Source organism: Acipenser ruthenus, chromosome 14, assembly GCF_902713425.1.
Source record: "Acipenser ruthenus chromosome 14, fAciRut3.2 maternal haplotype, whole genome shotgun sequence".
Classification (NCBI taxonomy): Eukaryota; Metazoa; Chordata; class Actinopteri; order Acipenseriformes; family Acipenseridae; genus Acipenser; species Acipenser ruthenus.
The window spans coordinates 32,336,563-32,358,038 of record NC_081202.1 but is presented as its reverse complement, the minus strand read 5'-3'; the positions used below and the strand labels follow the sequence as shown (position 1 = coordinate 32,358,038).

The 21,476-nt window shown below is 40.7% G+C and overlaps 1 protein-coding gene across 1 annotated transcript in view; it reads right to left on the bottom strand.

Annotated features, from left to right (window-relative positions):
• LOC117419959 (von Willebrand factor-like) overlaps positions 1-21,476 on the bottom strand; it is a 62,091-nt gene that overhangs the window by 35,629 nt on the left and 4,986 nt on the right. Inside the window, exons 5-21 of the mRNA XM_058986390.1 lie at positions 20,783-20,991; positions 19,901-20,022; positions 18,611-18,827; positions 17,963-18,085; positions 15,562-15,673; positions 15,337-15,383; positions 13,705-13,841; positions 11,943-12,081; positions 10,862-10,962; positions 9,937-10,132; positions 8,519-8,731; positions 7,678-7,918; positions 6,116-6,210; positions 4,358-4,512; positions 2,325-2,428; positions 1,713-1,851; positions 114-248 (exon numbers count right to left, since the gene is read on the bottom strand). Coding sequence (XP_058842373.1) covers positions 114-248; positions 1,713-1,851; positions 2,325-2,428; positions 4,358-4,512; positions 6,116-6,210; positions 7,678-7,918; positions 8,519-8,731; positions 9,937-10,132; positions 10,862-10,962; positions 11,943-12,081; positions 13,705-13,841; positions 15,337-15,383; positions 15,562-15,673; positions 17,963-18,085; positions 18,611-18,827; positions 19,901-20,022; positions 20,783-20,991 — 2,485 coding nt within the window. The remainder of the gene's footprint in view (positions 1-113; positions 249-1,712; positions 1,852-2,324; positions 2,429-4,357; positions 4,513-6,115; positions 6,211-7,677; positions 7,919-8,518; positions 8,732-9,936; positions 10,133-10,861; positions 10,963-11,942; positions 12,082-13,704; positions 13,842-15,336; positions 15,384-15,561; positions 15,674-17,962; positions 18,086-18,610; positions 18,828-19,900; positions 20,023-20,782; positions 20,992-21,476) is intronic.

The window sequence follows — 21,476 nt, the reverse complement described above, 5'->3', positions numbered from 1 at the left end:
AACATTATTTAGCAGGTTTCATTTGACTTTATGAAGCTAAATGAGTTCATTCTATAGGATGCTAAACGTTTGGCCATTGCTGGCAGTCGCCCCACAGGTAATGCACTCCTCACCACTCCATTGGCCAGCTCTATGACTCCTCCCTCATACAGCACCATGGTCATTTTAGAGCACCTCTGGCCCTGCACTCCACAGCCACTGTTCTCCACCAATATGCGGAATGTGCCCTCGTTGCCATTGCAGTAATCCTGGAGAGGCAAAATGCATGTTAGTTACATGTAATAGCTGGACAAGTTGAATGGCTTCCTCATGGTCTAATCATTAAAGAGCAAGTTGCTTCAAATGGGATTGTCCCCTTACCTTTTTTATGATTCAGTGCGGTTCTAATTGCAATAACTCAAATAGCTTGTCTGTGTAGCAGTGCAGAGGCCGGGTGCGAACCAATGACCTTGCACACTGCAAGCTAGTGTCTTAACCACTACACAAAACAACCGGGCTTGTCTGGATTTATGGTTTTAGAGCTTTTAACCTCATCTCATCTCAGTGTTACATCTGTGTTTATCGCAGCTAATAAAATAATAGCACACATTATTCAGACCATTTACTCAAATGAGAGGCAACTAGAACTGAAGAGCAGCCCCTCAGCTCCTACAGGAAAAGCGTATCTGTAAGACATCTTGGTGGAACTGTTTGCAGTATGGCTGTGTAGAAACCTGTACTCGTAATTGCCTTTAAGAAGTATTTAAAGTTAATTTACCTCCTTGGTATGCCAGTACAACAGGAAAAATGACAGCGCCCCGGATGAGAGGAAAACAATCTTCCATTCGGCTTTTAAAACACTCAATGCCGAAGTTAATTCAAGTTGATTGGTACTCAAGTTGTAAACGTGAGGCAAGGACAGCTTTTCTGGCTTTGAAATAAACATGCTAGGGGGCTCCCGAGTGGCGCATCCAGTAAAGGCGCTCCTCGCAGGATGTGCTCTATAGCCTGGAGATCGCTGGTTCGAATCCAGGCTATGTCACAGCTGACCGTGACCGAGAGTTCCTAGGGGGCGGCGCACAATTGGCTGAGCGCTGCCCGGGTAGGGAGGGCTTAGGTCGGCAGGGGAATCCACGGCTCACCGCACATCAGCAACCCCTGTGGCCGATAGGGCGCCTGTGGCTCTGCAGCGGAGCCGCCAGATCTGTGTTGTCCTCCGGCACTAGGTCTGGTAGCATTGCTGTGGATCTGCAGTGCGAAAAATGACGGCTTGGAAGGAGCACGTTTCGGAGGACGCGTGTTTCAGCCTCCGTTTCCTGAGTCGGCGGGGGGGTTGCGAGCGGTGGGCCGGGGATACAGATAATAATTGGGCATGCTAAATTGGGGTGAAAACCGGGGTAAAAATAATTGGCGACGACTAAATTTAAAAAAAAAAAAATAATAAAATAAAAAAGAAATAAACATGCTAATGAATGAATTTATTTAATACCTGCAGATAAATACTTCTTAAAGAGTTTTTCAACCAGTGCTTCTTTTTCTTTTGGTGTTGCTATATTATTAAATACTTTGATTATGCGTACTACAGAGATGAAGAGAAATATGTTTTTGTGTGGTCGAGTTTTTATTGGTGCTAACTGTCTATTAGGCTTTTCCTGTTTGAGTGAGTGGAGTCTCTCTGCTGATTCCATAGATCTGTGTTCCGTTCTCATGTGTAAATGTGATCGCTGACTCACCTGCGCCAGCACGTACTGGCAGAGTCCTGGGAACGTGTACTTCACTCCATCAAAGGTCAGGTAGTTCGCCTCTCCAATGGACTTGCAGGACCCGTCACAGACCTGGTTTGTACACTCCCACTTTCTGTCACGACACACGCTGTCACACACAGAACACACACGACACGTTACAATGAGATGGAGATCCAAACAGGGCAGTCTATAGCAGACACCTTCTAAAAGCTGAAGATTTGCGACCTCTTTGCACTTCTCATCCACCGTAGTTGTGTTGTGTATGCAAGCTCATATGAAAGAAAATGTGTTGGTAATGTTAAACCAGTTTGTTGGAGGTGACTTTGGCATAAGTAGGGTTGCTAAGGTAACTTTAAAATATTTGGAGAGATAAAGCATGTGCAGACATGTATGGGAAAGGTAAATATGGTAAACAATTAACCACAGTAACACTGTAAAAGAGAGTAGTTACTGGTTGGTTGCACTTGAATGGAGTAACAGGAATAGCTCATTCCCATTGGTAATTAATAAGATAACAGAAACAAACTGCAATCACTCCTATGTCTGCAGTTGTGAAAGCAGCCTGTGTGCGTGCAGAACAGTGGTCCCTGATTGATTTACCAGGTGTTGCAGTCCATGGATACTGTCTGTCCGGGACGGAATTCCCTACCGTTGTGGAAGCAGGGACACTGCCCTGGGACCACACAGCGCATCCTGTGTCGGACCTACAAACACAAACATATAGCAGCGTTATTCACGAGGACAGTTTGCTTACTGCTTCTGCCACTTTCTTTCACACAGTGGCTTTCCACCCCAGTCCCTGATATCATTGGTTTCACTGAGCTCCCCTTGTCATAAGAACATGAGAACATAAGAAAGTTTACAAACGAGAGGAGGCCATTCAGTCCATCTTGCTTGTTTGGTTGTTAGTAGCTTATTGATCCCAGAATCTCATCAAGCAGCTTCTTGAAGGATCCCAGGGTGTCGGCTTCAACAAATTACTGGGGAGTTGGTTCCAGACCCTCACAATTCTCTGTGTACAAAAGTGCCTCCTATTTTCTGTTCTGAATGCCCCTTTATTTAATCTCCATTTGTGTCCCCTGGTCCTTGTTTCTTTTTTCGGGTCAAAAAAGTCCCCTGGGTCGACATTGTCTATACCTTTTAGGATTTTGAATGCTTGAATCAGATCACCGCATAGTCTTCTTTGTTCAAGACTGAATAGATTCAATTATTTTAGCCTGTCTGCATACGACATGCCTTTTAAACCCGGGATAATTCTGGTTGCTCTCCTTTGCACTCTTTCTAGAGCAGCAATATCCTTTTTGTAACGAGGTGACCAGAACTGAACATAATATTCTAGGTGAGGTCTTACTAATGCATTGTAAAGTTTTAACATTACTTCCCTTGATTTAAATTCAACACTTCTCACAATATATCCGAGCATCTTGTTGGCCTTTTTTATAGCTTCCCAACATTGTCTAGATGAAGACATTTCTGAGTCAACATAAACTCCTAGATCTTTTTCATAGATTCCTTCTTCAATTTCAGTATCTCCCATATGATATTTATAATGCACATTTTTATTGCCTGCGTGCAGTACTTTACACTTTGCTCTATTAAATATCATTTGCCATGTGTCTGCCCAGTTCTGAATGCTGTCTAGGTCATTTTGAATGAACTTTGCTGCTGCAACAGTGTTTGCCACTCCTCCTATTTTTGTGTCATCTGTCATCATGTCTCTATTGTCACATGACGTAGCACACAGGCTCAAAAGGCAAAAGCTGGACTGTGTTATAAAATGTTTATTGTTGATTTAAGGTTCATGAAAGAGCTTTCAGCAAGGAGCTGCATCTTTTCCTGCAGGGAATCCATATATTAATGAAACACAGCTATTTTAGTTAGTAACATACGAACTACTGTGGAAAGACGGATACTGTAGAAGTGTGAGTATATTTAGCATATATAACTGACTACACGTCAACATGTTGCACCTACTCTCAAAGCACATTAAAGTGTTAGTGTTTTGCCAATATGAGTTTTTGCGAGGGCACGTTTAATGTCTATACATTAAAAGCAAGCATTTTGTTAAGGAATGATGAATTTATTTGACCAACTCCTCTCTCTTAATATGAGCCAGATCCACACTTCTATTACCAGTAGGGTTGGCTGACACTAAAGTGCTGGCAGACACTGTTAACCAGCATGTCCACATTATAACACTCTGTTGGCCAATGTGGTTGCTTTACAGTAAGGCTGGCCAACGCTGGCCCTTCCGCTCCTGGTCTTTGTTCCATCCCTGTTCTAAATTCTATAACTGAACCAACTAAACCTCCATCCAAACCCTGAAGTAGTTAATGTTCTCATTTTACCAGTTAAACCTGGAGAGTAATGGCCCTCCAGGACTGTGATTGGACACCCCTGCCCACCAGCAACTCAGTATGGACACAGCTTTAGTTGCGTTGTCTTGGTTGTAAACATAGTAATCACTGCTACACTGTTCCAGCAACAACTTGATTTAGAAAATGCTGAGAATAAAAGTTTGCAGTATAATGATGCCATCGAATTGTGTTCCAAAAACAATGTACTCAGCTGATGCGGAACTGCTGTTCCAGCTAACTTCCTGTTCTCTGAAGCAGGTGCAGAATGTCCCTTACCCGTCCAGGAGGGCACGTGCAGCCTGAGATGCAGCCCTGGCTCACACACTCCAGATCGTAGTTCTGGCAGGTTTTGGTGCACTCGATCCCCTCTTCTCTAGGGCTGCTGCACACAGACTTCCTCATAGGGGGTCTGCAGGACAACGCTCTTCTCACTGACAGAGAGATGCATCAACCAATCCAGGTTAAAGATCAGGAGGCATTTTCATGAGGTTTGCAATCATTCTGAGTAGTTGTATTTGCAATGTATTTTTTTCACGATTTCTGTGAAATGTAACCATTGTAACCATGTAATATGTAGCTTCCCATGAAAATTCCCATTGCTGAAAGAATATTGTACATGTACATATTTTGTATGCCTTATTGATGCACTACTTGTTACACTGCATTTAGGAACCTGGCAGCCGGTTTAGTTTGCTTCTGATAAATAATTGAACACACGGCATAGAGCTGCGTGATTTCTTTATAATGCCTTCAGTGAAAAAGACACCAGCTGTATCAAAGATCGGAAATAGTTCTGCTAAAGATCGCTCTGTCCAGTACAAGGGGACTTTTCACACAGGTGATGCAAAACACACAGTAATTAGAGACACTGGGTAGGATTTTCAAACGGTTGCCCAGCCTGACCTGGGGTTTATTTTAGCTCTCAGTGCCGCAGTGATTTCGAGTACCTGCCTGTGTGCATTGTTGTCTGTTGCTGGCCTGACGTCAACGCCCCGGCTACCCTGTCACAAGCGTTATAATTAAACTATACCAAATCACGTTTTTATTTACAACGATCTAAATAAAAAACGTGATTTGGTATAATGTAATCATAATGGAATCATGATTATAGTAGTAGTTTTTAAGTATTATTGTAAATATTTCGTCTAATAGTTCAAAAGTACAATGTGGGACTGATCAAGTCTTGTTTTCAAAAAATATCGGCACGGGCATTAAAAATAAACCAATGGAATACCGTGTGTGTAGGTATGTATGTATGAATGAATATATGTATGTGTGTGTGTGTGTGTGTGTGTGTGTGTATGTGTGTGTGTGTGTGTGTGTGTGTGTGTGTGTGTGTGTGTGTGTGTGTGTGTTTAATAGAGAGAGAGAATAAATGCATGTCACCACTAATATGTGCTTTTCACGATCACGTCAACTTAAGTTCTAGCCAAAATTGTAGATATTTATTACTGCCATAGCCTTATCTTTTCACCTATCGATTCGCCCCATTGCCACTGTACTTTATACGTCCCTTCCTGCGACTTAAGGTTACAAATTGTTAAAACAAGTGAACAAATCTCATTCATAACCACAAGTATATAAAAGTCTAAAATATTTTCATAACTACAAATATTGAATTATCTAGGTAGTCTCTGTATCGTCAGCGTCACAGCCGCGGTCTGTTAAATTTCTGTTTCAAGGAGATAACTTATAGTCTTTCTTTAATTAAAACCCTCCTTTTCCAAGTGCAAATTAACTCCTGATAAATTATGACAATTAATATGGATTTGCTTTTAAATTCCCATGCAGACAAAAGAAATAGTCGCAAGAAGCACTGCTCGTTAAGATATTAACATGATTTCGTAAATCAACATAATTTCAGGAATCACATTAGCATGATTATTTAATAACGAGATAGACATAACGACCGCTTGAAATGGCCAAAATCAATGATACATACCGATTTGTTGATTAACACTGGAGTTATCATTTATGAACTTTAGAAAATCCTGCCCACTGAATGTTAACGATGCAATAAGGAAACCCCCGTACCTCGTGTGGATGGCAGGTCGTTCATGAGGAGGTCAGATAGCATGGCACTGGGGAGGTCACTGGAGCTGCAGTGCATCGAACCCTCTTCACAGGAACTGGGAACCAAACATACAAGAGTGACGAACTCTGACGCTTACACCAAACATAGGCAACAACATGGAGTTTAAAGCCTTGCTTCTTTTGTTGTTCATTTCAAAGACAATAGGATACATATATTAAATATTACATCCAGTTTAATTCATATTGGTCCACCCTTTACTTGAACACATTATAATTCAGAGCTACATAGAGTTAATATAAATCTAGTATGAATATGAATATAATAATATGGGTTATTCATAAATGTCAGGGTTAGTAAGATTATGCCAAGTTTGTTATTTAAAGAATAGGAGTTCAAAGAGTTAAGCAGGGGTTCCAAAAAATATAGCGTTACACGATCCCATCTGTTGCTACAGCTGTTTAAATAACAAACCTGTAATTTTTATTTTCATTCTTAACATCCTGACAACTTTTTACACTTTAAAATGTGCTTCAAAGCTCTTTCAAAATGTCCGCTCTAGTACACTGGGGTTTGAGATCTGTCCTCTAAAATCACTGCAGGAAGACCAATAAATAAATATATATATATATATATATATATAACAAGTGCTCTGGCTTTTCTATTCCGTACCACATCATGGATCGTTATTGCTGTGTTACCTGTTTGACAATGTGGGCAATAATCCTTACACACACTAAAACAGACATTTGAAACAGGCTTTTTAAAGTTATAAGTGTAAAAAGTTATCAGGATGTTTATAATAAAAAGAAAAATTACAGGGACGTGTAACGCTATCTATTTCGGAACCCCGCTACTTACTCTTTAAAACCTTGCTTATCGCTCCTTTTAATAGAATAAGCAATGTTATCACTGCTCTGCTTCTCGTTAGTTTTTCTGTTTGTTTTTTTCCCCCCCAAGTACAGATTTAGAAGTCTAACCTGCAGCCTCCTGGTCTCTCATTACTGCCTGTGCTGTGTCTGTATGTTTCAATGACAGCTTGTGCTTTTAGTAACTTGTGAACGACCGAATGACTTCATGGATTCATTAAAAATTGCTCGTTCTTAAAACGTTCCCCCAAAACACCCGTCCTTTAAGCATAATCCTTCGCGAGCGCTCATTGCCGTGGCTATTGCAATGTGCAGGTAGTTCATAAAATGTTCAGCAGTCAAGTGTTTTAACAATTGCCTTCAACCTTGTTCCTCTGGAAAGGTCACGTATTGATTTTGTGTTATTGTTTTAAGTAAACTGTTTTGTATTGTACGTGTAGTGTTGTGTTGAACTACATGGTATACTCTGTATGGTACATAATACTGTACTACTATTATGGCTTTTGCAATATCTGTTTGTCATGTCAGTGACATGATCTTAAATAAAAGATCTACATTATGTTCATATAGGTTTTTTTTAGTTTAAAAAAAAAAAATATATGTTTCAATCCTACAATTCAAGGTGATGCACAGCTTTTGGCCATACCTGTATGTATGCGCTCCATTGTTAAGAACGGGCGCCTCTATGGTCTTACCATATGGTGAAGTGGCTAGAGAAGACATCACCGGGCTGGAAAACGTCTCCGTCATAATGGCAGGCACACTGGGAACTGGGCACACACTCCCCGTGGTCGTTGGCGTAGAGCCCCGGGGGGCAGTAGCAGCCCTCCATACACAGCTCCATGCAGACCGTGTCGGGGAAGGACAGCGAGCGGCAGGTCTGGTTACAGGGGCTCCCACACTGCTGGTACACATGGTCCTCAGCACAGCTCATCTCTGCGGGATAAGACCACTCATGAGTACAAACACAGGAGTCAAGAGTTCCTTTCAACTGGCTGTCTCAGACGTATGGCAGCTCTAAAGCTTATTCAGACAATTCAAGGGCAAGGGTCCGTAGTGATGGCCAAAAATGAAATATTATAATATATTGTAGTTTCGCCTTTAATTGATCTGCCATAGGGGGCATATTTGTCTTTCGTGTGCTGATACTCTTACTCGTACTTGTAAACAAGGCTGTAAATTGACAACGAGACCATAAATTGACAATGACTCCTATACCCATGAAACTTGCTTCTTGACAGATTTTTCAATTGACACTTATGCCAGATTTACTGTTTGCTTCACAAACTGAATTGAATTAAATACAGCTGCTAAGAAACCACTCAAATGTCCTCTAATAGAAAATATACCCTGAGCTGTGTATTTGCAGTTTATATTGTTACACAGTTTAATCGTACTGTACTGTACCGAACTGTACTGAAATAGAACATTTTTTGGGCCAGTGTTATGTGTTTGGTCTCAGAGTGAAACTTCTATTGTCTTAGTATAGAAAAGCAGCTTTTTTTAAGCCTGGTTAGAGGGTGACGTCTCCCTTACCACAGAAATCGGGTGTTCTCCAGTTAATCAAGACCCCCTTCCTGGCACAGGCGGTAGCGTAGCTGGAGACAGCAGAGCACAGGCACTCCTTCCCATCCGAGCAGGAACAAACGTCGTAGCGGCAGTTCTTCACGAACGGAGCAGGGTTCACCTCGTAGTGGCAGGGTTCGAACTCCGGGGACGTGAGCACAGAGCAGGCCTCTGCGTACCGCACTGAAACAAAAAGCGATACCGACTTAACCCATTAAGTCCCATTGTCTGCATTTGAGGACAGGCTACTTTGTAATGTTTTTGGAGCATTTTTAAATGGCATCTACCTGTTATTTCTCTTTAATTGTATTGATAACTTACTCTAACTTTGTTTACCGCAAAAGACTAAATGTAATGTGTAGGGCAGCCGTGTGGAGTAGTGGTTAGGGCTCTGGGCTCTTGACTGGAGGGTCGTGGGTTCAGTCCCAGGTAGAGGATACTGCTGCTGTACCCTTGAGCAAGGTACTTTACCTAGATTGTTCCAGTAAAAACCCAACTGTATAAATGGGTAATTGTTTGTAAAAATAATGTGATATCTTGTAACAATTGTAAGTCGCCCTGGATAAGGGTGTCTACTAATAAATAAATAATAATAATAATAATAATAATAATAATAATAATAATAATAAATATAGCTTGTGTTCTGATTTTTTCAAAGAAAATTGTATTTGGTACTTCATGGGTTAAACAAATACACACCTCTCCCCAGAGCTGCAAATACAATATGCAATACAAGAATAACTGTGGAATATGCTAGGCACTGACCTTCACTGTATAAATGAACACAATTAAATAAAACAAAGCAATATTAGAGCCAACAAGGGCGTAAAGTGTTTGTCCTCTGATGTAGCTGAGTGTACTGTGTAAGGTCAACGCTGGTGCATTAGCTCAGCTCTTGCAAAGTACAAAAATTATGCTGTAAGCAAACTGCAAAATCTTGAGACAGCAAGAAATGGAATAACAGGTAGTAAGGAAAGTAATGTTTTAAGGAAACAACTATGCTGAGAAAAGGGGAATTACAATGTAGACAAAGGAGGCAAGTTTAGCACAGCTTGCAAGCTTGTTTATCTGTCTGTATGAATTGGGAGTCATTCAGAGAGACAGGCATCTGAGAGCTTCCATTCTCCTCCCCGAACATCGTGCTGAGGTGTGCCCAACGTGACTCCCAATGGGAAGGTAATATGTCTGACTACCTAACTATTGTTTAAAGCTAGTGACCTAATGTTAATCTCTTCTTATGCGTGTGTGCTTGGAGACTTGGAATCAATAAATGTAATGCTGTTTAAGTTCAATCAGGAGTCATTCTCGTCTTAATTCTACTTTATTAATTTATCGATGTAAGAAATGCAAGCAGCAGCCTGGCAGTGGCTCGTAAACGCGTCTCTCACCTCTCTTAGGGTTCAGGCTGCAGGGGTCCAAATCCTGTTTGGTCACGTCCTCACACTCCCCGTTTATCTTCCAGGAGTTGCCGAAGTCCCCAACCTGTGCCTCCGCCAGGCCGGCCGGGGTCAAGAAGTCATCGCCCTGGTTACCGTTGTAGTTTCCACACAGGCCGCACATTTTACCAGAGTATGCTGGGCTTAGCTGTCAACACAGAACACTCCAGTTGGTCAACAGATGCCATCCATATAACATGCACCCTGTCCATGGTGCACAAGCAGTTTCATTTAACATTCCTTGTATAATGTGCACCCCTAATATAACGCTCCCCACTTTTAAATGTGCTTGTCACATAAAACGTGCTTCTCCGGTGTGTTAAAAGAGGATGGGTTAAGTAAGGAATAATAATAGTAGGATATTTTTTAACTGTATTTCAATTAAGCATAAACTTCAGACTTTTTATAGTCAGACAGTCCCAATATAAAAGCCTGCGAAGGGCCAGATTAAGAACTCTCAGGGCCCTGGGCACAGAATATCTTGAGATTTTTTCATCTAAAAACCGCCAGGTCACGTGTCAAAAACACTCAAACCATTTTAAAGGAAGGAGTGTCAAGCGCTATTAAATAAAAATGTAAAATTGTGACTCGTAGTTCCTGCACTTATAGTGAGGTATATATATATATATATATATATATATATATATATATATATATATGTTTTAAGGCCCCATAAATTTAAAAAATGGACAACGAAAGATATAAGCTCATAAAAAAAGGGGCCCTAGTCTTCTGGGGCCCTTGGCCTTGGCCTGTCCATTAATACAGCGCTGATCCTGTGTATAGCTTCTAAAATGTGTAAAAGTGTGTGTGTAATGTTCTGAAAAGTATGGTAAGAAATATGAGTTGCTTATAAGTTGAAATGTGGTGAAGATACCTTCAGCAGGAGTTTGCCACGGCCATCCCAGTCCAGCTGAAAGTCCTCATTGTAAGTGAGCCGCACAGATGACATGACGGTGTGCTGGATCCGAAGGGGTCCTGTAATGTAAGAATCACGCTTACTGTGAGAATCAAACAGCACCTGCTGCTTATACCTGGTCCTTCCAAAAGACACTGCTGATATGCACAGCTTGGACACTTCATTATCTGGATCTGTCTATGCGGTATACCCTGATCCTTGATTGAAGACCAGACAAATTCCTTAGTGTTACGAGAAAAATGTGTTGTGGTATAATGTTTTTCTATTGTATATGTTGCTGTGCGTTGTCTGTGTATCTTCTTAATATCAATGTAAAGGCAAGCTTGTAGAAAGTTACTGATAAGGACACATTTGCACAGGTTATCTGTGTTTGGTAGTCTTCTGTTGTAATCTCTTGTAGTGATAGACCTTATTAGCAGTGCGTGTGTGTATTGTGAGAATGTTTATGAGAAGGACCATGAGGACCAAACTATACTGGACAACAGTTACAAAAGAAAGAACTGTTGTAACCACAGGTTAGGTATAAAAAGGGTTGTTTAGAGCACTGGTTTTCAACTGGTGATGCGTGTACCAGTACTGGTACATGACAAGCTTGCAACTGGTACACATTGGCAGTTGTTCTTCATGACGATATGATTCCTTAACCACAATACTCCCTCAATCTATTGCAGTCACAATATTTTTATTATTATTATTATTTTATTAAATTTTTACGCATTACGCATTATAAAATAGATACATAGATTGAAAACTTAACATGGTACAATTATATACATTTATGCCACTTGAATTGTCAATGTTTAGATTTGTAGAGACATTTGAATGCAAAGGATTACCAGCTGTGTGTATTGCTTGTTCACACCAATGAGATACCATTTGTATGTCAAAATCTGAAAATGTTCTAACAAGGGCATCCTCAGCCCATTGTAGCCATCTCTGTGCTACCACTCATCATTTTACAGACCCATTATAGTGCTTGTGTAGGGCCGCTGCATTGCCACATGAGCCCAGGGGTACATTAGCAGGCTCTGTTACATACCTTGTATTAAAGGAGTCTGAATATCCAGGCCATTTACTGACACCCCTCCCCCGTGCTTCATCTTAATGGTGATGTTGGACAGCTTGTGGAAACGCAAAGTGGCTGACCTGGTACACACTGCATCCTGGTCATCAGCACACTACGAGAAAACATTCCAGCATTTTATTATTTATTTATTTATTAGCAGACACCCTTATCCAGAGTGACTTACAATTGTTACAAGATATCACATTATACATTATACAGATATCACATTATTTTTTACATACAATTACCCATTTATACAGTTGGGTTTTTACTGGAGCAATCTAGGTAAAGTACCTTGCTCAAGGGTACATCAGCAGTGTCCCCCACCTGGGATTGAACCCCTCCGGTCAAGAGTCCAGAGCCCTAACCACTACTCCACACTGCATTTTAATACACCGGACAGACTCATGGCTCTATTTTAACAGGTCAGAGATATCACAGGTATCTGAACTAATGCACGCTCGTCTTGTTTAGTAATTAAGCAAAGTGGTGGTTCAGGAAGGGAACTCACTTTAACCTTAGATCAAATCACGTAAACATCAAGCATATTTTAGATGCTTCCAATACCAGATCAAATCATCAGTTGAATATCTAGTATCTTATTTGTCCTTCGATAAACAATACGTCCAATGATCTTCAAGAAAAGGATTTATATCTTACCTCAATCCATTATGACCCCGCTCTGTGTCAGAGTTCACCTCCTCATCCCCAGCCTCCACCTGCTTTTTGGCTTCATCTAACGGAGGAGATCGGATATCCTGCACCCCTGCCCATGGCTGCCCTACGGTCAGCCTCTCCACTTACCTGAGCTAATTTATGGGCAGGGGTAACGAACGGTGAGGCCAAAGGTCAAAAAGTCTAGTGCAAAATATCTATAATGTGGTAGTGTTGTCTAGTCTATGTTTTAATAAATAATGTATCGCATGAGTTTCCTGATTTAATTACTGTAGCATTTTCTGTTTTGTTTATCATGTCCTGGGGACTTTTTTTTTAAAAAAGCACCTCTATGGACTCAAAAGTGCTCCCAAACATGACTTCTCTCTGTTCAGCTGATCCCTTATAAAAGCCTCCAACAGTAAAAGCACAGCAGTTTGATAAAGCACAGAGGGGTATGGTAAAGCCCCAGGTTTATATAAAAAATGTCCGGTATATCTTTCTGATGTATTTTGTACATCCACTAAAGCTGAAGGAACACAAATACACTTTTTCAAGAACAGTGGCTCGAAACCTGGTTCCAGAAGACCAGGAGACCTAGTTTGAGGTAACTTTCCTGTATCAAACCCCAAGTCTCCCCAGGTGTCTCATACAGTGGCCTGAAACCCAGTCTCCTGAAACCAAGTTCTAAGCTACAAAGTGGCTTTGTGTTCCCTCAGCTTAAGAGCAAACCCTTTTAAAATCACTGTAATGGGACTGAGAAAATATCTGGAGAACTTCACATTATTTTTATTCAGTACTGTTTACAATGCTCTACACGCAGGTTGTATTAAAAATGGAATTATTTAAACTGTGGTGTTCTGCATGCTGTACTCTTCTGTTTTACATGTTAAAACTGCTCAACTTTAAACAGTAGTGTGCTTTAAAAAAAAACTGCCGTCTTGTGCTTTTAAATCAGTCTAATACCAAGCCCAGTCCATTTCCATGGGCTGCAAAGCAAAATCAACCCAGTTTGAAAAGGGACTCTGCCAGCCCCAGTTAGGATCGTGCCTCGCCGGCAGAAATAAGAGGTTTTAATTACCTGGACTGTTTCAATGACGACAGCAAATTCATTGTCCTGGCAGTCCTTCGCAAACAGGTACTGACAGACACCACTGAAAGTGAAGAACTTGTTATCAAAGCTCTTGAAGTGGGACTGCCCAGTGACGAAGCATTCTCCTGCAAAGAAAACCCAGAGTCAGGCAAGTCTGCAGCTCGTAAACACACAGAGCCTTCATGGAAACCATGTGCATAATCCAGTCTGAGTTTCAAAGAGTCACTTGATTTGAGAGGAAGGCTGTTTAGTCCTTGGCAGTGCAAGTTTTTCAGATAAGCTCACAGACAGATAAAGACAGATTGAATGAGAAAAATATAATACCTCAATATTGGCTCAACAGAACAAAGAATCACTAAACTGAATTGAAAACATTATAAAAAAAAGAAGACAAGAGAAAGGGAACTTTGAGCTGAGATTTGAACATGTCCTCGATGGATAGCACACATTTTCTGTCAGCATGTCCTGACAGACACTTCCACAGGAAACACACACATCTGTGTTGTTCAAAGTCAAGCTGTTTTTCCCACAGAGCTAATATTAAAACCCTATAGGTAGGACAGAGTTAGTTGGCTCTGTTACCGGTAATGACATTTTCTGTTTAAAGGGAAAGCTAATGAACCCAGCTTTGTGTTCCAGGTAACCCAAGCCTTTCCTTTTACAAAACAATTAGGAGGTCCATTTTTCATTGTCACGCAATTGATGTGGGATGTTGAATGTGAAATAAAGGTGCAGTATGCTATATGTGCCTTTTCAATATTCAGCGGTGCCTTCATAATTAAGGTACAAAGGGTAGAGAAACCCAAAACCTATGCTGTGCTGAGTCATTAGCATGGTGTTCTCTAGCAAGATATTTTACCTGGGCAGGTCTCAGAATTCTATTGGTTTCAGTACAATGAACAGCGATCCTTTGAAATCTAATCTCTGTGTCAGCAAAAACAGTAAGGAACAAAATGAGCTATATATTACATCTGAATAATAGCAGAGACGCATAGAGACGGGTGAAATCATATTCAATGAACACAGTCTTTTGTATCTGCTGCTCAAACAAAAATAGTCAATTTAAAGGTTTATTGACCAAGGTTTTAAATACATATAATTAATGTACATACACTGTAGGTTAGCTTACTGCTATTGAACATTTAGCCATTCACTAAATATTACTATGTGCCCTAGATACAGAAACTGCCGTGCGTGCTGTTAAAGTATTGTCATTATATTGCATCAACACTGACACGGTTGGTTGATTTGTTGTGTAAACAAATCTAATTGCTGTAAACCTGTGCTTGGGTTCAACTGTATATGCTAGCTGGGTAACCAATAAGAAGCCAGTAAATGGCTGTTCTAATTCCCAGTTCTTGCCCGGTCCTGTTCACTCACTTTTCTGCAGGTCAGCTGACTGAACCACGTGGCTACGCCCTGCAGCTTTGAACTTTATTATGTGTTTGAGTTTCAGATCTGCTATTTGTCAGTTTTCTCACCCATGCTAGTTCAGCCGCTCTGGGGTGGTGCAAGCGAGCTCCAGCCACAATGCGGTGATGCAGCGCCGCTTACACACTTTAAAGGTAGGGTGTGGTCAGAGGGGTGAAACCATCATGAGTTGTTGTGATGAAATCTTACCTGGACACTCTTCATTGCTGCACTCCCACAGTCCATGTCTGCATATGCTGTAAAACAGAAGCACAGTTCCTTCCTCAACAAGTGTGTCGCATGATGGTTTCATTACAATAGTAAATAAGAGCCATTTCAAAAAGCGACAGGCCACACTATTCTTTCTCAGGTGTCGTTTAGAGGGCAGTGCCTGTGTTTCTCTTGCTCTGTGTTCAGAGTGCTGTGTGTACTGACCAGGTGTTGCAGTCCTGGGCAATGCTGGAGCCGGGGGGGTAGCGACGGCCCGTGTGGGTGCAGGAGCACTGAGAGGAGTCGACACAGTGCTCTCCATCCAGAACCTTCCCGGCTGCCAAATACAGAGACATGGTGAGAGATCCAGTAAAACACAAAGACAGTAACAGATCCAGTACCACAGACACTGTGACAGATCCAGTGCCACAGACACTGTGACGGATCCAGTACCACACACTGTGACAGATCCAGTACCACAGACACTGTGACAGATCCAGTGCCACAGACACTATGACAGATCCAGTACCACACACTGTGACAGATCCAGTACCGCAGACACTGTGACGGATCCAGTGCCACAGACACTGACGGATCCAGTACCACAGACACTGTGACAGATCCAATGCCACAGACACTATGACAGATCCAGTGCCACAGACACTGTGACGGATCCAGTACCACAGATACTGTGACAGATCCAGTGCCACAGATACTGTGACAGATCAGGGACTGAAATTTTGTGCAGCAGAGCTGAAACCCTCATAGGGTTTAGAGCTCTTTCCTGCACAGAAAGGGTCTTGCTCACGTCAGGCTGTCTCTCTGTCAATTTTGTGTGTTATTTTTCTTTTTATTATTATTATTATTATTATTATTATTATTATTATTATTATTATTATTATTATTTGTTTATTTAACAGATGTCTTTATCCAAGGCGACTTACAGGGACTATTGGAATTGCACTTTTAGGCAAGTGCATACATTTTCTTTTATTTATGTATAAATATATTTGATAATACAGGTTTTCAGAGTTCAGAATGATACATCTTACTTTTATTTTGGTACATTTTGTGTAAACTGATACTAGCTCATCCCTTAGGTAAAACAAAATGATAGAAGGTGTTAAATTAAATAAGCCTCTGATAACAAGAAGGCTTTTATTTCTCTCACTCTTTGGAGAATATTCAAGTCTGTCACTTGTGAGTTGATATGGAAACTTGATCATGTAGGGAGGAGAAATGAACTGCAACTTCAGGGCTTCACTATGAATAGAATTAGTGAATCATGTTGTTCCAGTACTGGCCACTATGGGGAAGACTCTCCTTAGAAGTTATACTGGAATTTCATTTCCATCACTAATGTTGTATTTCCACATATATATATATATATATATATATATATATATATATATATATATATATATATATATATATATATATATATATATATATCATTTAAACCTTCACCTAAGAAAAAACAATGTTTTCATTGTTTTCATTTTTGTACACTGCAGTTATACCTTCTTTCAAACCTATACATTCATCCTAACAAAGCATTAGAAAGGTAAAGAATCAATTAAAATGACATTTTCAAGCGACTTGCTCTTGGAATGAATATTTTGATAAAATTTGTCCCAATAAATGGATGGAATTCATAACAATAATGACTTATAGCATGACATCGTATTATCTTATTATCAGTGGACCATGTTGAGATACTGTAGTGCAACAAAGAGCCTAGCTGATTATCAGGGAGTTTGTATAGAGACATAGACAAAATATATCACAAACAAAAAGGGTTAGTTTATTCAAAATCATATTTTATAGTATAGCAACTATACAGCTTCAGTAGTTTCTCAGTGAACATGTCCTTTAGAACACAACATCAGTGTAGCTGCATTGTTTCTTTGCTTGTGTTTACCGAAGAGTACAGATTGTCCTTTTCATACCCATTGTAAACCTTCAATGGTAGACTTCAACAGAGCTGTACTGTGGTGCTCAATGAGCCAGAGGGGACTCAAGAGCCATTTGCTGCATGGCTCTGGACTACTGTATCGATTTTAGATATAGGTAAGCATTGTAAAAAAAATAGTGAGGTGGTTTGATTTGATATACACAACAAATCTAAATTACTGAAGTAATGTGGCATGGGTAAGCATTGTAAAGAACAACAAGGTACGGTAAAGCATATTTATAAACATTGCAAATCAGGGTAAACTATGGGAAATATATAGTATAACCATGGCAAATGCATTAGGAAAACTGCAACAATACCATACAGAAATACTGTGGTGAACTTTTATAAGGGCAAACCCCATTTCACTGGATTTTAATTGCATTAAGTGGGTCTAAGATTAACCCAGAGGTAAAATGGGAACTGAAATAATAGATAAAGAGTTAAGAAATTGAGATCAGCACAGTTTAGATCATGGAAATATACCTCAAGGGATCCAGCTTTGGGGTTCACAGTGAATAGTGACCCATTGCTGACCCAATGCTAGTCTTCCCGGTGAGTGAAAGACTCAGTTTCAATGTTCACAGAGGAAATGTTGATGGAACCCTAGAGAACACTTGACTTGTTTTTCTCAATGGAACAGCCCCTGGCTTGTCAGGATCCTGAACTCACCTGGGCAGCTGCAGCCGTCTTCACAGCCCTCCTTGCACACTTCATTGATGTTGAGACTCTGGCAGGTGTGGCTGCAGGGACTGATGCACTCATTGTATTCCATACCAAAGGGACACCGCGGACCTGAAACAGAGCAATCACACCCGTGCGTTAATAAAGCACAGAGATAGGACATGCAGCACTGTGTACATCTATCAGAACACCTCAAGAGTCGTCATTTCTATCCTTTATACACCTACCTGCATGAAACCCTTAACCCTAACCCTAATCATAACTCTAACCCTATCCCAAACCCTAATTCTTTCCTGATACAATTGTGTACTTACATATATCGTGCAAAAAGATGCAAACATTGAGTACATTGTAACTATGCATAATAACATTGTAATTATGTGTAAGTACACATGTATTTCTTATGCAGCTACCATGTACATACACAGTCTTTAGACACACTTAATGTGAAGTATTACAGCGGATTGCAGTTTTTTTGATGTCCCCACCCCTTTCTCCGATGTCATCACCCCTTTCTCTGATGTCACCATCCCGTATCAGTCCCCTGGTTGCCGCTAGGTCTCTGTGTAGATTTGCTTCCTCTTTGCACTTCGAGCTACAATGTTTTATTACCGCCCCCCCCCCCCCCATACTCACTGCAGTGGCTCTCTGTGGGCCAGCCCTTTAGGATCACGCCTCTCTGGGCGCAGGTCCTGGCGTACTCCAGGAAGGCATGGCACTGGCACTCCGGACCCTTGTGGCAGTGGCAGGTGTCGTCCTCACACATGCTGACGAAGGGCTCGGGGTCCACGATGTGAGCGCACTTCAGGAATACCGGAGAACTGGACAGGATCTGACACCTCGACATGGGATCCTGGGAGAGAGGGGGGAGAGGGAGGGGAGGGGGGAGAGAGGGAGAGCAGGGAGAGAGAGGGAGAGAGGGGGAAATGGAGGGGAGAGGGGGAGAGGGGGAAATGGAGGGGAGAGGGGGAGAGAGGGAGGGGAGAGAGAGGTACAGAGGGAGAGAGGGTGAAAGGGAGGGAACAAGGAGAGGAGACGAAGGGAGGGAGTGAAGAGGAGATGGAGAGGGTGAAAGAAAGAAAGCCATTATATATATATATATATATATATATATATATATATATATATATATATATATATATAATTTTTAATTCTCACACCTCGATTAAACTTTCCAGCATTAAAGTTGAGCTTTTTAATTGGACTATATTGGACCACGATCATATACAGTTAAAAAGGAACCACTTTTACAATGTTAGATTTCCTAGCTTTGGTACGCATCTATTTTGATCATTTAGACGGTTATCGTATTTAGATCAGTTTTGTTGACTAGATCCCACTGTCTTTGGATTGGTCGTCACGATGGGGCGTGAACATCTGATTGGCTGAATGTGCTTTTGAAATCTAACATGCAGAGTGTGGTGGGTCGAGATTTACAGAAAGGGGAGGCATGTTTTTATTGGCACCATTTTGGACTCCACTTACATTCAACCGCAATCCACAGTGGAGAGCCAAAATAACTTCAATAACAAACCCGAGACTGTTCAAGATGAGCTTCTCAGCCTCCCCCTTCATATAAACACTGGGCTTGCCTACCTCTGCCTGTACTCATGTACACCGATATACCAGCTTTGACACTTGACAGTTTCCAATATGGTGCACATTTTGCCTTCATGGCTGTCTACTTACTTGTTAGCCATTTTAATGGTATTAAAGCGAACTTAAATGTTACATTTTTTAATTATGATTGTGTGTTATTATATACAGTTATTATAATGGCTTCAGAGTTGCTACAGCTTCAATTTCACTCTGAAAATCTGCTAACCCTCATTTGACCTCCTTGCTATTTGCAGTTCTATTCGCCTTCTCTGTGACTCCCTGAAGGTCAGTGATTAACACACCATCTCTTCCCTGTGCTCACAGTACCTCTTGTGTCTCAGTAGAAACATTGCAAGTTTGGCTGGGGGGCAGCACCCTTTTGCAGGGCTCTCCAGCACCATGAAGGGCCCAGGAATTAGCAAAGTCGTAGCTGTTCTCTGTTAGAAAGCCTGGAAAAAAACATAAAAATCAGGGATTAAAAGATGACCAGGAGTCATTGTTGCACCTAAGTGACCCACAGACCCGTGACAGTCATTGTACAGCCCACAAAATAAAACTTCCATGTAAGATCACTCTTTGGGTGATTTAAAAGTCTGAAGTTTGTCATTATCGACGTATGGTTGTATGTAAACTCCATTCATTGATTCTTAATTCAAGTTGCAAATTATACCATTTTAAGTGAATCAGTGTTGTTGTTTTCTTTTTCTTTTATTGATACTAAATGTAGTTTAGATTTTGGTGGCACTTCCAAGATAAAAAAAATAACCACGGTCCAGGAAGTTAAACAGAATATTAATTCAGAAATTTTAAACAAGTAATCCATGAGTTTCTTTGTTTTAGTTTTCTATAACAAATGACTGTGCTGTCAACTTGCTGAGCACACTGCTACAGTGGAACGATTTTACAGTTTCTGACAGGGACAAAGAATTAAGGCTGTAACTGAGACAATCCTGGTTTTCCCATGACGTCTGGTAACCCTTGCTGTAAACATCACAGAGTGAGATATTCCTCTGTGCTCTCATTATGCTTTCGATTATGATTATTCTCCACAATCGACAAACCTTTTCTTGTTGGATTTGCATTTCCACTGACGTCTAATTAAGTAATGTATTTCATGTATCACACAGTACTGATATTCATACTACTTATGTGGCTGTATTCCCGTGAGTTATCTCCATAAATAACACGTCATTAAACTCCAGAGCGTACCCTCCTGAGCCATGTAGTCATCCTCAGGGACGTCGTTGAAGTTCCCGCAGAGGCCGCATGTCCTGTTGGAATGTTTTGTGGAGAGCAGTGTGTGAATATTCCCGTTGTTGTCAATCTTCATCTGGAAGCCATACTCTTCGCTGGACACCTTGTAGTATCCGGACTCCGTCTCTATGAAGATACCATTGGAGGCATAGGGCAGTGACAGCCTGGGGAATAAAAACAAGACAAGGGAATTCATTCATTAAATATTATTCACAGCTTAATTTTACTTTTATTACAGCGTGACTAGAAACATCTAAAACCGTATTGCACATTGTAATTATTAAAGAATAACTAGCTTCAAATGTAATTGTATTTATTTATTTATTTTGTATTTCCTTTAATATTTCACAGTAGAAATCCATCTGTGATGATCATGTATACCAAGTGGACCAGTAACTGGAGTGAGAGAGTTTTCTAGCTCTAGGAAGATAATAAGTTTGAGTTATGTGATGCTGAATTATGTGCTCAGTGAACTATGTATAGATGATAGAAATGTCAAGTGGAAATGACTGTGTACGAAAGATAAGTTCAAAGACATGGTTTTGACAAGAGAAATTATATGTACTGACCGATATTTAACTTAATTAATGGCTGCTCCCATATTGAGTTAGTATCATTCTTTCAGCACAAAATAACTCAAAGCAGCTCA